This window comes from Convolutriloba macropyga, chromosome 4 (assembly GCF_964194025.1).
Source record: "Convolutriloba macropyga chromosome 4, txConMacr16.3, whole genome shotgun sequence".
Classification (NCBI taxonomy): Eukaryota; Metazoa; Xenacoelomorpha; order Acoela; family Convolutidae; genus Convolutriloba; species Convolutriloba macropyga.
The window spans coordinates 57,169,130-57,186,356 of NC_134471.1; the positions used below are offsets into that span (position 1 = coordinate 57,169,130).

The 17,227-nt window shown below is 35.0% G+C and overlaps 1 protein-coding gene across 5 annotated transcripts in view; it reads right to left on the reverse strand.

Annotated features, from left to right (window-relative positions):
• LOC142337780 (uncharacterized) overlaps positions 1 to 17,079 on the reverse strand; it is a 113,523-nt gene extending 96,444 nt beyond the window's left edge. For 3 of the 5 annotated variants that reach the window (XM_075387293.1, XM_075387294.1, XM_075387289.1), the window contains exons 1-9: positions 16,777 to 17,079; positions 16,125 to 16,433; positions 10,065 to 10,319; positions 9,687 to 9,796; positions 9,312 to 9,329; positions 4,370 to 4,507; positions 2,834 to 3,161; positions 1,133 to 1,153; positions 227 to 513 (exon numbers count right to left, since the gene is read on the reverse strand). In XM_075387293.1, coding sequence (XP_075243408.1) covers positions 227 to 513; positions 1,133 to 1,153; positions 2,834 to 3,161; positions 4,370 to 4,507; positions 9,312 to 9,329; positions 9,687 to 9,796; positions 10,065 to 10,319; positions 16,125 to 16,252 — 1,285 coding nt within the window. In that variant the 5' untranslated portion in view covers positions 16,253 to 16,433; positions 16,777 to 17,079. The remainder of the gene's footprint in view (positions 1 to 226; positions 514 to 1,132; positions 1,154 to 2,833; positions 3,162 to 4,369; positions 4,508 to 9,311; positions 9,330 to 9,686; positions 9,797 to 10,064; positions 10,320 to 16,124; positions 16,434 to 16,776) is intronic. The other 2 variants (XM_075387290.1, XM_075387291.1) reach the window with 2 other exon arrangements.
• Between the last annotated feature and the right edge of the window lie 148 nt (positions 17,080 to 17,227).

Consider the following 17,227-nt stretch of genomic DNA (forward strand, 5'->3'; position numbering starts at 1 on the left):
GCACAAAACTGGCAGTAAATTTTGTAGAGCAGTGCTGTATTTTGACTCGTTGTTGCTGAAAAACTTTTTTTCTGATCAACGCCTATTTCAAGGCCACTCTTTTGATTTTCTCTAATTTAGTTCTAAATTTTTTGAAGTTAATTGATACTAATATTAAACTCCAAAACACCGAAAAATAACTCTACAAGTTAGAGCGTAACAACCAATTATGCGTTAATAGGTGTACCTTGTTGTCCTGAGATATTAGTCACGTCTGAGCTGTTCCCCTCCCCATTTTGCACAGACGTCCGATGCAAAGCGTTTAAGTCTTTCGCTAATTTCAACCGTTTATGTTTGCCAGCATCATCGATGTCTGCGGAGTCAAGCTTGTTATTTTGATCAGAAGAGCCAACACCAAGATTCTCCAAGTCGGAACCGGGTTTTGAGAAGGCTTCACGGTCTGAATCGGAGTATGAGACATTTTTTATTGGTTGTCCAGGGTTTGAGCCCAAATCTTTCGATTTCCTTCTTGACCTGAAACCAGAGCCAATTGTTTTCTTTTTAATTACAAACAATTTGCTTTCTGCAACGAAATAGGTCCATGTGGATTTTCTTGATTTGCCGAATGTTATGAGACCCAAAGGAACTAACTTTATTAAGTTTACAAGTCAACTTAGGAGCTATGAAAGCAGAAATTTGAAACAATTTACAAATTATGCAGAGTTTAAGATCCTTCACGTGAAATATCACTGATCGAAGTAGGGTAAACGAATAAGTTGATGGTTCGAAGAAAAATAGAAAAAACTAAGAAATAATTCAAAATATTATTGCAAACGTAGATAACTAACGAATCAACCAAGTTTGAGCTGACTATTTTATATTGTCAAAACTGATTGTAATGGTAATCTCTGTAAGAAATAGTATACAAGTTGCAAAAAAGTGTTAAAATGGAAACTTCATTTCAAATAAATCCTCTCACTGTGTAATAGTAATTCGGGAAGCACTCTAGAACACCGAAGACACGGGAAATTAGATACAATGAATCCAGCATAATTTATTTTCAAAAATGAAATGATTAAAGAAATGAAACATACGAAGCCCGAGAAAAGGGATTGAGATTTCAAAGATGGCAATAGAAGAAAGAGCTTCTTACATAATTTTGACATGCCGCTGCCTGAAACAAAAACAAACCACAAATTATAATCTTAGGATGTTTCCTTGAAATTCTACACCTTTGTAATAGTATATAATAACTGAGATTGCTGGTCTCATATCTCATTAGGCTATAGAAGCCAAAACCCGCGCCAAAACAAGCATTTTTGAAAGTAAGATTATCAGAAGGATACATGTGGGAATTTTAAAAAGCACTAATGAACTGCTGCTTCCTTCAATCAAAACATTACACGCATACAAACATTTAAAAAATCAAGTTTAAGCAAACAAAAACATTCATGCAATGGTTGGGGAGTCTTTATGGGCAGCGTGAAGAACTGGAGTGAAGCACTTATTGGAGCACGTTTTTAAACAGAATTTGCTCATTTTCAAAGCTAGGAGGATTTCTTGTCGTCATATCAAGTCCTCCAATTTTCCCTCCTGCTGCAATTACTTGTAAAGCCGTTTGGAAGTAGGCTGAATGCGAATATCTCAAGTGGTACGGTCAGTGGAACATTTTTTCTCAATGCAAAGATACATTGAGAACTCAAATATCAGAGCTCAAAGAGGGTCATTTTACTTGTCAAGCAGAGGAAACCAAAGGAAATTGACATTGTTTGCAAATTTAGCCCTCAAATATTGGTCAGATTTTTTAAAATATATTTTTGTTCCGAGAAACTTCTCAAAAACTTCTAATCCTTTGATCTTGTCACTCTTTTCCGGACGTTTGATGTCGGCGGCTACCACTTTTTAGTGATTTTTTTCAGAGCACAGTTTTGTTTTAACTGGAGGGATTTTCAGAGGGATTTTTATGATATTATTAAGTCGGATTACTTAATAACCAAAACGTAACAATTTGAAAATTATAATCAAAACGTAACCACTGAGAAGACAAAAGAATGGTATAAATTGGTGCAAATATTAGCGACGCGATTTGAGGGGTTAATCGCCGATTTTGGCAGTGCTAATGTCGCTAGAATTTGATGTCGGGATCAGCGACCAATAATGGCATTTTGGTCGGCGATTTTCGCATTGTCGCTGATTTTGGGCAAATTTGTTAAGATACGAAAACCAACAAAATGTTTCAAAAATTTAAGCTAATTGTCTCGCATTTGCTCCTTCATTTTAAGTTTTTTACCATAATATTTTAACAGTCAGTTTGCCAAAACATAACGGGGAGAGAATATTTTTCTTAAAAAAAAATTGCAGTTCAAAAAAAGCAGTCTTAGAGCAAAAAATGGTTTCACCGTTTAAAATTTTCCAGATTCTCTGTAGTTAACTGAAGATTTTGCTGATCGCATTGTTCGATAGTTGCTTATCTCCGTTTTCGGCGCAAAAACTTAAGAAAGATACAACTTTTCATACTTGTGATGAAAGTCTTGTTTCAAAAACATATTAGGAAAATTTAACCGTTCCCCTAGAAGGCACGAGAGATTAATTCTTGATAATTCGCAGTTATCACAAAATCTAATTCTAGTGCATTGTTAACAGTGGTATTAGCAAACTCCATATACTGCTAAATAATTAGAGCTTAGAGGACTCGAATCTACTATCTACAGAACAGCGGCCAGCATGCTACCGTTGCACAAAAAGCTCTGCTGAAGGAGCAACTTTGTTAGCTTATTATACAAGTTGGGTTATTACACAAGCTGCTCATCCAGCTATGTTGTATTTAATTTTGTTGTAGAAAGTGCATTCATACCTTGCAGGCGGTGGAAGTTTGGTGTCGATATTGGCGTAGGAAGCTGAGTCACTCTCCTGACCATCTGTTGATATCACTTCTGGCAAATCACTCTCATCTTGAATGCCAGAAACTTCACTCACACTCGTCATGTCATCTGAGGCTGCAGAAGCTTCTAGAGGGTTCTGAGGTAGTTCTGGAATTGGGAGGTTTTCTGAGTGGGTTAGAGTTTGTGTAGGAGACGTGACCTCTTCGGCTTCGAGGATTGTGGGAAGGGTTCCAGTGTCATCCGGGATTATAATTGGTAACGTGTCTCTCCGCTTTGGTGGGACGTTGAACGTGACTTTTGCTGGAAATAACGAGAATGATTATTCGAACGCCATGTTAACTTTCGTAGCAGTCATACAAGGATCGGGAAATGGAAACCCAAGTCGAGATGTCAGGGCCGTTTCAGTGCATCTTTTTGTAAGAAATGAGCTGAATGCGCTGAAATTATGTAAGACATGCGCTGAATGCGCTGAAATGCGCTGAAATTTCGAGATGGCGCTCGAACTTTAAAATTTCAGCGCACCTTCAGCGCATTTCTTACATAATTTCAGTGCATTTTCATCTCATTTCTTACATAACTTTCAGCACCTTTTCAGCGCATTCCTTACAAAGTTTGAGCGCATCTTCAGCGCATTGATTTCTTACATGATTTCAGCGCATTTTCAGCACATTTCTTACATAAGTTTCAGCACATTTTTCAGCGCATTTCTTACATAATTTCAGCGCTTTTCATATCAAACGTTTTATTATTATAAATTTAAATTAAATGAGAAGCATTTGAGTTCTCAATAGCGCAGTGGATTAATTGATAGATGAGACACAATGATCGGGGTTCGAGCCTCGGAGCGAAAGAAAAGAGCTGAAATTTTTGAAATTTCAGCGGATTTCAGCACATTTCTTACAAAGTTTCAGCACTTTTCAGCGCATATCAGCGCATTATCATGTAAGGTTTTTGCGCTGAATTTTTTGAAAATTGAGCGCATTTCTTACATAATTTTTGGAAATTTTCTCGACTCGGGAAAATGCGTCCATGGAAAAAAACATTGACCGAAAAATGCGCCCACGTGGTTTACTTCCTAGAATCACAAAGATTACACTTAATCTAATATACTTTTAAAACTTTCTCGGTACTTAATGATTCCAAGGAAGTAGTTTAAGATAATCAAGATGATCTTGAAATTAGGACAATTTTTCCAGGGAATCATAAAAGGAGAAACCATTCATCATAATCATGTCGAAAAAATCCGTCATTGTCTCCATTGGTCATAATTTTTCGTTCTCGGTTTCTAGATTTCATGCGCTGACGATTATGGACGTTACAAAAACCAAATGCAATCGATCAATTGCTTGTCCCACTGATTATCTAACTGCCTCCGTCATTGCCATTAACGCACTTTCGGCTAAAATATATGCGCCTATTTGTCGGCTTTCATGCAGCACACTGCTAAGAGTCCATCAATTAGCCTAAAACTCAATTAGAATAAAAATGTTTAAAAAACGTTTACTGACTTTCTGATTCATCGTCGGAGCTGCAGCTGTCGTCCATGTTTAGGCCACCCGGCCCACTCTCTAGTTCCAGGCCAGAGGCAGTCACGCCCGCCCGAAATATGCCACTCAGCTCACTCCCAATCACGTGACGGAAATAACCTGTTGTAAACACAAAAACGTCTTCCAAATGAATATTAGCCGACAGGGCATTTAGCCGACAAATGAAGAAAAAATCAGAATTTTAAGCACAAGCGTCATTTTCACGACATACGGTCAGCTATCGCTCTGAACGAATAAACTTTTGAGAATATTGCTGTAAATTTTGAATATGCTTCTTTTGTCGGGTGAAGTTTGTGTCGGCCATTTCGTTCGTGTAAACCCAGTTCAGGAAGTGCGTTGATTGGCTGTGAGCAACACAAACGAGAGAGCACCATACAACTATCAGAGAGCCAATAAAATAGAGATAAGTATGTGAAAGTTTCAGCGAATATTTTCAGCCGAGATAATATAGTGAACAAGATTAAGTAGGATGTGCAAAACTATATAACATACCAACTATATAACTACAGTTATGAACTTCTAGTCGAGCAGTCAGCAAAAAACTGTATGAACTAATAGAAAGCTAATCAATGCTCTTGTTTAGGCATTACGAGTTAATCATATTAACCAAAGTAGTGTTTATAAAAATAGCTCTTGCTTAGGCCAAAACTTAACCTACCATTGCATGCAATTGATCGAAGCCAATTCCCAATATGTAAATCGTAAATAAACAAAAAAAGGTGAAAAAAAAAATAAAACGTATGGCTGTAACAAATCACCAAAACGTATTTTCACTGTAATGAGAAATTTTATGATAGCAAGATCATGGCGTGACAGCGCACGTGAACAAATGTAACAGGGGGAACAAACGTTAATACGTGTTTCAATTCAATTGTCTTTTCTCAACGGCTATTAATTTTGTTGATAGCGAAAGATATAAAGTCATTAGGTCATTGAATGAAACGTTGTTCTCGAGTTCGATAGAAAACTGGAAGAGAGATTATTGAATATAGAGCCTTGACATCCAAATCTTTTAATTGAGTAGTTTTAGAAAAAGAGACAAATTTGATAATCATTGAGCACAAAAACTACTACGTCATTAATTCATCTCTATATTTTTTACCAGAATTTCCATGAAAACGTCATTTAAAAAAGATTTTGCTGTGCGCTTTGTTGTTTTTCACGAGAATAGTTGCCATACTCGGATTGGCAAAGAATTTTTCAAAAATTTTGGACATAACACTTAAATGCTCTACTTTTTCAAAAAAAAATCAACTCAGAAAACATATATAACGAAAATGCGCTTAAATGCGCTGAAATTATGTAAGAATGCGCGCTGAAAATTCTGTAATTGAAATTTTAGGCATTAGATAGATTAATTTTCATTCAAAAAACTCAAAAACAACGCCAGAAGAGAACCGAATGTTCAGTTTAAAACACTGAACTTTATGCGTAGAGTTTTTTTTCACTCTAACGTAGTGTCAAAACTTAGTGAATTTGCCACAAAAGGAGAAAACTGAAGAAGTTATTCAAAATTTGAACTTTGAGCTAGAAAATGTTAATCCTTAGCTTTGCTCCTAAAAGTCCAATTTTGGAAAAAGTTAAAAGTTGTCCCACGATGAGTTATTTCGCGTCAATGTCTGAAAGAGCAAATTTCAAAAAATTTTGAGTTTGATCCTATCGAGTCATCAAACTCTCTCTAATCAGTTTTCACGATTCATATACCATTTTCAACGATGACATATAGTTACGCAAAACGTGGTAATAATTTCCTTATATTGTGTGGAAGAGGCCTAACTTTTGTCACGAGTATTTAGGGATAAACGTAACCCTTTTGCACAATTTGAGCATGTATATAGCCTATAACTTTATCGCCCTAATTTTAGATGTAATTACTTGACATATCTTTCAAAGACGTTTTTGTTCTCGCGAACAATGATATGTGCAATCAGCAAACTGCTAGTTGTCCTTTTAATCCGCAAATGGTCTCGAGAGGGAAATGTATGAGATAAGTCACTAATTGCGCTTTCTTTCGTTCTGGTCTGTTTGACATTATCTTAGTTACGTGATATGAGTTTCCTATAATGTGAAAATTTGTGATTTATGGCGAGGAAGTTAGTGACAAAATTTTGTTCCAGGTTCTCACGCTAGTCCCAAAAAACAGTTCACGAAAGATGAGTGCATTTATATGCAATTTCAAATCAAATTTGAACCAAATTAGTTAGTGTAACTGGTTTTCACACATGCCTACATTCTAGTCTTTTTACATGGGTAGTAAAAATTTCCGACAAAATCGAGAATGCTTACTCGATTATTCGGACATTGACCAAGTAAAGGCCATTTTCGTAGATTAGTATTTACAAAAATGTTTGCAGAATTAATTGATTTTTCCTGCGTAACTACCTGTTCATTTTGGTAGCTGCTCCAAAGGAGATTTTATTTTTTTTATTAATTTCTGAATTCCTAATCTTAATTATAAATTATCATTTTCCTCAGCGTTGTGATGACAATAAACGAGACCGTGCGAATTGTTTTTTTTTATGTACACAAATAATAAAATTTTTATGATGAGTTTCATCTTATCAGAAGTAGTCTTTAAAACTTTGAACCATTCCCAAGCTAATGCAATTGAAAATTGAGATAAACAAGAAATTGAAAACTTCTGATATTTTTTTGTATCAATTTACTCATAGAACGTTTTTCACCTGTTGTTTGGGTTTAAGAGCTGTTCAGAATTTTGCGTTGCTTTCAGTAAAACAGGCTGTTGACACTTGAGCGTCTTTGTATATTCAACAAAAACAAATTGCCACAAAAACAGACTTCAACATTCATTTTTGTTACAAATTTCGTTTTCCTTAATGACGGTTTTGTTAGCATACAGTAGAGAATCAAAAAGACATTATATTCTCTCGCACTTTTAACGCTAATAAAAACTGATCATTTGGGCGACCTTTTTTCAGAGAATACTCCTCACTAAAAATAACTGCAATTAAATTTTGGTTATATTTTGTTTATGTAATTGGCATTTTAACTGGCAGAACTTGATCATGAATTTTGAAGTTGAACAACCTTTTGTAGTCCAATATTTCGTATGTCTTATGTACTTAAATATGTTATGATAAACTTATTTGATATTCAAAAATTTACGTAAGTAAGTACGGATAACATAATTGTTAGTACGGATAACATAATCCAATTGAAGCATAAAATGCTAATATCTCTTTTTACAAAACTCTAGAGTAGTTTTAAGATTTTACTTTCCGTTTTAGTTCATAAAATACTATATGGTGTCATTAAACTAATGTAATTGGAGCGTGAGATTAGTTTTTGGAATAAAACTCGAATTTTTTATCAGAGATTTCTTTATAATTAGCAAATCGTTCACATCAAAAATGACCCATTTGTAGGCTAAAACATTTCAATTGACAAGATTTTTCAGTTTTCAGATTTTTCTAGACCCTGTTTTCCCATTTCTTTCGAAAGACTAAGACGAATTTCATCACTGATCTTATGGATTTAATTTTGTTACTTCATAAGACTCTTTTTTAACCTTGAACGCTGAAAAAGTTTGTATATTTTGTGTTGTGTGTCTTGTTTTGTGCTGGTTTGTTAAAGAAAGAAATTTTCAGTCCATTTTAAAAATTACCTCAACTTTTATCAGTATTACATATATTTAGAGATGTTACTAGGATCAGAATGAAACTGGAACCCATCTGGTCAGATAATTGATCGATTGTTGTACACTATTACAATACTAGAAGTATGAACAAATCAGAACCAGTGGGGAACATGTAATTTTGCTATCTCTCTAAAGATAATACATGGCAACCCGGACATAAGTCCCAGGACATTTCAGCGTTGAATCTTTACATTCCCATATTAATTGGGCAACTCAGTTTTGAGGCAGTACATTTTTAGTCCATTTATATTTTTATGAGCATGAAAAATTCAGAAAAATTTTTTAAATCATGATTTTGTACTTGGCAGATTAAAATTTGATTTTTACCATGATCAGACAAAATTCATGTGAATTTGAAATTTTCGATTTTACCAAAAAAAATGATCATGACGAAAATGCATGCAAACTGATGAAGTGTCACGATATTGGGTTACGCAGCAAACACAAGCAGGTGTTCACAAAGCACTCGGCCGCAAGGTATTTGGGAAACAAGATCTTGTATGAGTGACCCCCCCCCCCCCCCCCCGTTTCAATTTGGGGGGGGGGGGAGGGAAGGGGGAGGAGGTGAGGAGTCTGTTGCCCGTGTTGAATACGTGAATATAGTAGTGATTACGGTCACGGCTGCCCCCCCCCCCCTCCTCCTCCAATGATGCCCATACAGGATTGTCGTACAGGATCTTGTTTTCCCCGAATGCTATATTTTGAGAACTGCAATTGTAAATGAGGGATTTCATTTATTTGTTATTCTCATAGAGTAAATTCAGAGTATTCACATGCTGAACTTTTTTTGAGAACTTTGATTTCAGGCTGATATTTTTTTCTGACCAGTTATGGCCCAATATGATATTGGCATGAATTTCAGAGAACAAATTCAGAATAAATAAGTTGTCCTGATTTCTTACCCTGATCATTCCAATCTTTGACATGATCATGATACTTGACAGATTAAAATACAGAATAAAAGTTACTATGATTCAGCGCTGAAAATAAATGTGACCTCTGTCCGGGAACTATCAAATACATGATATAATTATCTGACAGAATTCTTGCGTACTAAATTTGTGATAATTTGTACAATTAAGTACGATTAATATAGATTACAATTCTTGACTAACGGAGGTTATATATTCTCGGTAAAACTGCTGAATGAATATTTCCAGTTTTTTCGCCATTCGAGGGGAATTGCACATTTTGTAAAGCTAAGAAGCTAAAAAGACCAATCAGCGGTTTTTTTGTAATAGTTACCATTGGGGTCCGCAAGCTCTGTCAAAAATATCATACTGGATCAGTTATAGAGTGTGGCAAAAAACAAACGGTAAAGATTAACAGCAAGCTAATCATTATATTTTTTAAATAAAAATTACATCCATCGTCTGGCAGCGCTCAATATTTAGTTCTGCTGATAAATTAGTAAGAATTGAGTTCCATACATCAACATTTTTTGCTTTCTCGCGTTTTTCATATAATTAATACTGAATAAGAACAAACATAATTCCACAGATTTTTGGGTAACAACCGTAGTTTATACAGAGCACTAAAAACGTTCGGACAAAGGTGGCTTCGGGCTATGAGCCCACAGTGTACCGTTATGAAACTAACAGATATTTGACCGCAGCTAACCTTGTTCGATGTATTTGAGGATTGACCTTTTGACCTTGGCGGCCCCGTGAGTTGTAAACCTTTGATGCAGTTGATCTTCAAACCAGTTCATAACGTGCAGTTTCAGGCGTCTGAAACAGAAATACGCCTTTCAAATAAATCTGAGAAACATTTGCGCTAAATTTGATATACTTTTGCAATTCTTGCATTTTTCTTGAAACAAATTTAATAGAATTTGCGCTAGTTTGCTGATTTACAAAAAAACCGCATAACGGCCAAATATATTATAACTTTTTTCAGTTTGAGTTTTTCTCTCAGTTGCATCCAAAAACTAAAGAAAAATAAAAGTTAGTTTTCTCGGCTAAGCGAGCCAGAAGTTTAACTGAAGCTATACACTACCTTCTCTCATGGCATTGTCTGCACATCTCAACCGTACTCTTGTCCAAACTGTCTTTCTTAGCCGACTGGGGCAGCAAGTAACATGATTGACACACTCTGAATTTGCACGCCTCGCATTTTGTGGCCTTTTTATCTGAGAAGGGGATGATTGAAAATTCCAGACAGCAGATTATGCAATGCTTATCGTTGAACTCCGGGTCTCCGTCCAAAATGGCGGCGATTCTGGCGTCTTCCTCTTCTGGTGAAAAGAGCGGACTGAAACGATTCAGACGATTAAAATGTTATTGAGATGCTTCAAATTCAAGCCAAAACATAACAGACCAACGAAAGACGAATTTAATACCAGACCAACCTCGACATGGCGCTGGATTGGGTTGCAGCTTCTTATTGGGTAGGCTAAACTCAGTGCGCGAGTGGGACAGAAAAGTGAAGCACGATGTTGTCAAAAATTTAGGATCTTTGCAGCAATCGCCCCCCCCCTTAACAAAAGGGGGCAATAGTTGAAGGCAATTAAACTGATATATAATCGGCTTAATTAATTTGTTGTGAGAAATGATTAAAGCAATCACATTCAAGCATTTATTTGACTCAATTAAGTTGACCGCCAATACCGACAGTACTGTTATTGGACAAAAAAATTTTGCAGCGAAAATTTTGCCTCGTTTGGATAAAAATAGGCTTTGTGTTTTGAAATTGAGACAATTAGGCCCTTTAGCACGTGAAGTAACGGTAACGTGACTTTGCTTGAAGTCACTGAGAACTTCTGGTGTTTATCAAGAACCTGGAAGCGGTTCGAGATATTAAGTCAGAATTTCGAAGTGACTTCTGCAGAGTCACGTAACCATGCTTAAAACACGAAACGCGCACGTTTTAAAATGACGAACGTCAACGGATATCAACTTCTGGCTAAGTAGCAACTTCTGGCAATGCAGTCGTTCGGCAATTAAGAATGTGCACGTGAGTTTTTTAATTTAAATGGATTCAATGAGAGCACGATTTACTGAAGGTTAAACTTAAGAGAACATAAAATAGTAAAGATAAATTTGCCTTGGAAATAACAAATACGAAAAGTAAAAATAATAAATGCACCGTTTTTATTCTTAACAGAAGTTTTTTTTGCAATCGAATATTGAAATTTATCTCTGGCAAAATGGGTGCATTTGATTTAATTATTATGGTCTATTCGAACACCTAATCATCAGGCTTACGCACAGACACGCGTCAGCAAAAGATCCATTACCAATGCTTACGCATGCCTTCGGTAAATATGTGAGAGATGTGTGCAAAGAAAAACCTATTAGTCTTGGTGGACCTGGAGTTGTTGTTAAAATATTTGAAAACTGATTTTTAGCAAAAACCGAAACAACCTCGAGGAAGAGCTCACGAGAAACCAACTTGGTTTTTTGGCATCGTAGGTACCAGTTACCAACCCGCTGTTGGATACATGGAAATTGTCGAAGCAAAAAGATGCGGAAACTGCGTCAGATTATTCCTGAAGTTGTTGGCCAAAAATCAAAAATTCAATCTGTTGAAAGGAGGGCATACAGTCTTCTGCAGCACTCAGGGTACCAGCACAGAAGTGTCAACCATTCTCTCAGCTTCGTTGAACCGGTTACTGGAGTTTGACGAAAATGTGTAGATACCATTACACCGTTGATAACGGCTACTAACCCGCTGTTGGATACATGGAAATTGTCAAAAAAAAGAGATGAGGAAACTCTGCTTCAAATTATTCTTGCAGTTTTTGACCGAAAATCAATATTTCATTTGGTTGAACCGAAAATCAATATTTCATTTGGTTGAATGGAGGACATACAGTTCTGTGCAGCGTTCAGTGTACAAACACAGAACTTCCAACCACTGACTCAACTTCGCCAACCCACTTTCTGGAGCTCACAAACAAAGTATTGAGTATTACTGGAATGTCAAGAAAGCGCACATCAAAAAAGCTGGGCGGCCATCGAAATATGATTCATTGGTACTTACAAAAAATTTGGAAAGATCGCTTCGCAAAAAACAATAACTGTTTCAATAATATCCTGATTCCCCTAGTTTTAGTGGATGGGGGGAGGGTGGGGTGGGGGTTGAGCGATTCCTTACTAGGTACCAAGGTAGAAATTGTTAAAATCATCCCCAGTTTGGCCTGAATGTCATAATATTAAGCCTCCCCAAGTCCGGCAAACAAAAACGACGGAAGAAATGTTTGATATGTTCGGTTTTTCACGTGAGACATCATCGGTAAGTTTGGTCTGAGATGTGAGAAAGCTTCGATATGTCTGGTATTTAAATGTAAGAATTTTTTGTATTGTTCGATTTCCAAACGTAGGAAATTGTCGGTATGTTCGGTTTCTTAGATTCCTTATTTTTGGTTAGAAATATAAGAAATCGTTGCTTTTCGCCATAGAAAAAATTGATTTTTTTGTATGATGTAGTTAACTGTTACAAAAAAATCTGACGCCTCTCCTAGAGACAATTACTTTGAAAAAAGGTGCAATCTAATAGACTTTTTTCTTAAGCTCGTTTGTAAAATTAGGTCAACAAATGTCAATTTTATTTTTGTTAGTTGTTCACGTTAAAAGTTGAGCAGATTTATTGAACAATGATGGGGATTCAGTTGATTAAATAAAACTCGCTAAATTGTGTAAGAAATCAAGTAGAGAAGTCATTGTCTCATGATTTGTTTTTGTTTGTAGTGGAACATACCAACGGTTTCTCACGCTTGATACCAAACATACCGACGAAATCTTACGTTTGAAACCGAGCATATCGAATGTAAGAAACCGAACATACGTAATCTAAGAAATCGAACATACCAACAAATTTGTACTTTTAGAATCCAATTGAACCGATGATAGCTAAGAAAAAACTTACGGCATTTGGTTATTTTTGTCGAACTAAAACCAAAAATGTCGACGATTTTCTGGTTTTTAAAAAGAACGATTTTTGCGCTGGGCTTCTCATTCTCAGCAGTTTGGGTTAAGTTTAATTTAAGCAAATAGTCAAGGCTTGGAGAACTTCACAGTAAAAAAATACTTGCGTGGGGTTTTTATTAGAATTTCATGTCCACAAAACTTGGGGACTAAGTAAAGTCATTTTCATCAAACGGTCGTCAAACAAAAAAACAGAGTTTCCGAGATCTGACCTATTTTATATATAGCAATTTCAACAAATAAAGGATCATTTCAAAACCACAGGACCGAATTTAAAAGTCAACGCTCAAATTTAAAACCAGAACAGATGAAGTGTTGCATTTAATATCAGCGCTTCAAATGATCAAATTAATGCTCATTTACATGTTTTGGCGTTTCTTGGGCAACTTTGTGGGATCGACTACAGAATAAGAACCTAAAGAGCAAGCTAAATATCAGGTGCGATCATTGACACTAAAAAAATTGTTCAGTAAATTTTGACGAAGGCCTGTAGCTTTTTTAGTTATCAACCAGTCGTTAGATTATTAAATACCGTTATAAGAGTGTAAATACATCAAATTTATACGTCTATCTCCTCTAGGCTAGATTATACATTTAACAAAATGCTACAGTTAAGTACATAACACATACTTGAAGAGATGTTTAACAATTTTGAACTCTTGAAGTGTTTCTTCAAGCATTGACCTGTTGACTTCTTGAAACCGAATAGTTTGACAAGAAGGCATACGGACTTTTTGATAAAGTTGCAAATGGTGACAATAAAAAAAAGCAACAAAAAGGTAACCAAAATTGGTAACCGATCTTCGTTCAAACTTGAACACAAAACTTTCCACACAAAATGTGGGAGCAGTTTTCGTTTTGTGAAATTCCCCTAAAAACTCTTGTGATCGCAATTCAGTCAATTATTTTGCTGAATGTCTCTATTTTTCAGGGTGTTACTACTTTTTAAAAAAAACGAATACGAAAGAGCTTGAGTTCTGCACAATAGTATCTTGAGTTAAATTTCGAATAAACTAAAACATGTTTTGTCTTTGGTCTTTTGAAATAATTGACAGTGGAATTATCTATATATATATATATATATATATATATATATATATATATATATTTATATATATAAATTATAAGTATATATATATATATATATATATATATATATATAAATGAATATATATATATATATATATATATATATATAAATGAATATATATACACACACACATATATATATATATATATATATATATAAATATATATATATATATATATATATATATATGTGTGTGTGTGTGTGTGTGTATGTGTGTGTTTGTATGTGTAAATTTCCTACTCTCCACAAAAAATATAGAAAAATTGTACATTATTTCTGTATTTTGAAAATTATGAGCAAAAAGGTGATCTCAAAGGTTTTGGTTTTTGTTATATCTTATGGCAATTCTGAATCTGTTTATACACATCACTTGTCAGCAATTAGATAACATTGAATTTCCATCCAGTATTGTTCAAACAGATTAATATATCAGAAGCAGTGTAAAAAATACTGACAAAAAATAACAAAAATTTAATCAACTTCATAATGTTTCCACGTCGAAGAAAATACTGATCACATAATAGGTTTTTTGAAAATAATTTACAGAAGCATTGATTTGAGTGTTTTGGCTTTATGGATTGTATTATCATTTTTGAGATTTTGAGAGTATTGTTCGTTCATTAAGTTTATTACAAATTATTGTAAATGGTTTGTGTGATCTTTGGTTTGAGCTCTCATGTTATGAAAAAGATTCTGTATAGCATGCAATGAAAGAGACTAATAACAATAAGAATACAAACTGCCCCGGTTGAGGTTCCAGACGGAAAATCGATATGTCCAGACTCAAATGCACTCACGACGGGATATGAATCTGTACATGAAGTTTGGTCATGAACACAAGATTAGTCTGTTGAACGCACAAAAGTCTGGTCATGAGCTCAAAAAAATAAGCAAAAACACGATAGTCTGGTGAAACCACGAAAGTCTGGACATGAACGCACGAATGGTCTAGTAAACGCACAAACGTCTGGACATGAAAGCATAAAAATCTGTGCTGACACAAAAGTATGGTGAGCGCACTAAAGTCTGGACATGAACGAACAAAGAATCTAAGAAGACACGAATGTCTGGTGAGCGCAGGAAAGTCTGGATATGAACGCACAAATGTTCTGGTGAACGCACAAAATTCTGGTAAAGGTACGAAAGTCTGAACATGAACGCACGAAAGTCTGGCATAGGTACTTTCCACCAGAGATCGTCTGGACACAGACATTTTCCGTCTGGGACAGTCTAGACATAGACACTTTCTGTCTGGAACGGTCTGGACATATCAAATTTCTGTCTGGGACCTCAACCTGGGTGCATATTTCAAACAAGGTGTTCTTCTTATTTAAATAGTTCCACAGTATTCTACATTTCTCAAAATAAAAGATATTAGGGTCTTAGAAAATCTAAAATGCCGAATTTCATGATCTGGAAACAGTAATCTAACAGATATGATAAGAAGTAATTTTGTTTTGAGATGTCTAATCAGAGGCAGATATTTAGGGAACATCCTCTAATCACATGTAGCGTACGAGTCTGATCGGAAGGAATAGTTGCTCATGTCATCAACAATTATTGAGCATAAAAACTTTTATAGGTTAGAATACTACGGAAAATAAAAACCAACGTCAGAGACTAAAGTTTGAAAGTATATATAGGGCTTTCACGAAAAAAAATTGGTTAAGCTAAATTTTCTTTGCGAGTTCGATATTTCGTTGCTTTCAAACTCGTTTTGTAACATGGATTCAACTAAAACTGAATAAATTGTTTAAAAAGTAGTGTTCCTTGAATACATAGAAATTAAATTTTTGTATGATCAGGGAATATCTGATAAGAGTGTAAAGCCTATAGAAAGGCCTGAATCGATTGAGTTGTGTAAACTCTGGCCGAGAGATGATGCTGTCAAAATCTGTTGATGACTAATTAATTCGAGATTAATACCTGAGCTGTCTAATTAAATTGAGAAAGTTTTTATACTTTTAAGCAAATTTTGAAAGCTCTGAACCTGGCAAACAACATTCATACAAAATACCAAGTTATAATGACAAATCTAACCTTGCCCTTTCCCAGTCTTTTTTCCTGAGAACGAAGTCTCTCCTGATGACGTCGAGAATGTTGTGCAGTTCCTCATTGGTGATTCCGAGGACTGCAACATCGACATAAGAGACCTTGCGGGTCTCCATCTCGAGTTGTTCACAGTTCTGAGTTAAATTCACCTCTCTTCAGTCTGTTTAATATCTTAGGGGTCTCAATAAAGGTAAAGTTGGTAAACTACGAAGTCTTCTCAAACCAAATGAGAAGTAACGTAAATCAGTTTGTTCGAAGTGTCAATTTCGTTTTGATTGGATCCCCTACTGAAAGGGTCTGAAACAAAAACTTTGATTAACATGGCAATGCTTAAATCAATATTATCTGTCTGATAATATCCTGTGTTAAAAACCCAGAGACTACTGATCAATTTTAATATTATTTTGTTATTTATTTGTAAATAGCTTTTAAAAATTAACCAACTTTTTGCCGCACTCTGAAGCCATTAAGACATACTATTTTAATTTTGACCAACTAATTTAACAATTGATAATTTAAGATTGAAAAGACTTTTCATTTCCTACAGCCCGCCCAGTTTATCAAGTGTTCATCCAGTAATTGTTAATCCTTCATAAGAATAATCTTCTCAACTCAATGCTAAACCAAAGACGAGACTTACCTATTTTTCACGTAAGTGATCAAAATTTACCATAATGTGAACTAAAGATAGTTTTTCGCACAGTTGACAACACAAGAAATAATATAAGTAAGATAGCAAAAAATACAGTCAAAAATGTGTGATCCATTAGTTTTTATTAATGATGTGCTTATAAGAGGTATTAAGTCATTTTATTACTGCGCCAAATAACAAAAATGATCTAACATTAGAAAAAATTTACCATACATGGTCAAATGTAGTAAAAGTCCAAAAAACTTTAAATTTGTCACAAGACTTCTGAGTTAATACGCACAAATCCAAAACAGTGAAGCGCATTAAATAACAAAATACTTTCTATACAATGCCAAATTTTGTCTGCTTAAAACTTCAGTCACGAAAATGCAACCAAAATTACAATTTGACAAAAAAAATCAAAGAAAGAAAAATTGTTTGGATGAGCTTTGTTTCAAAC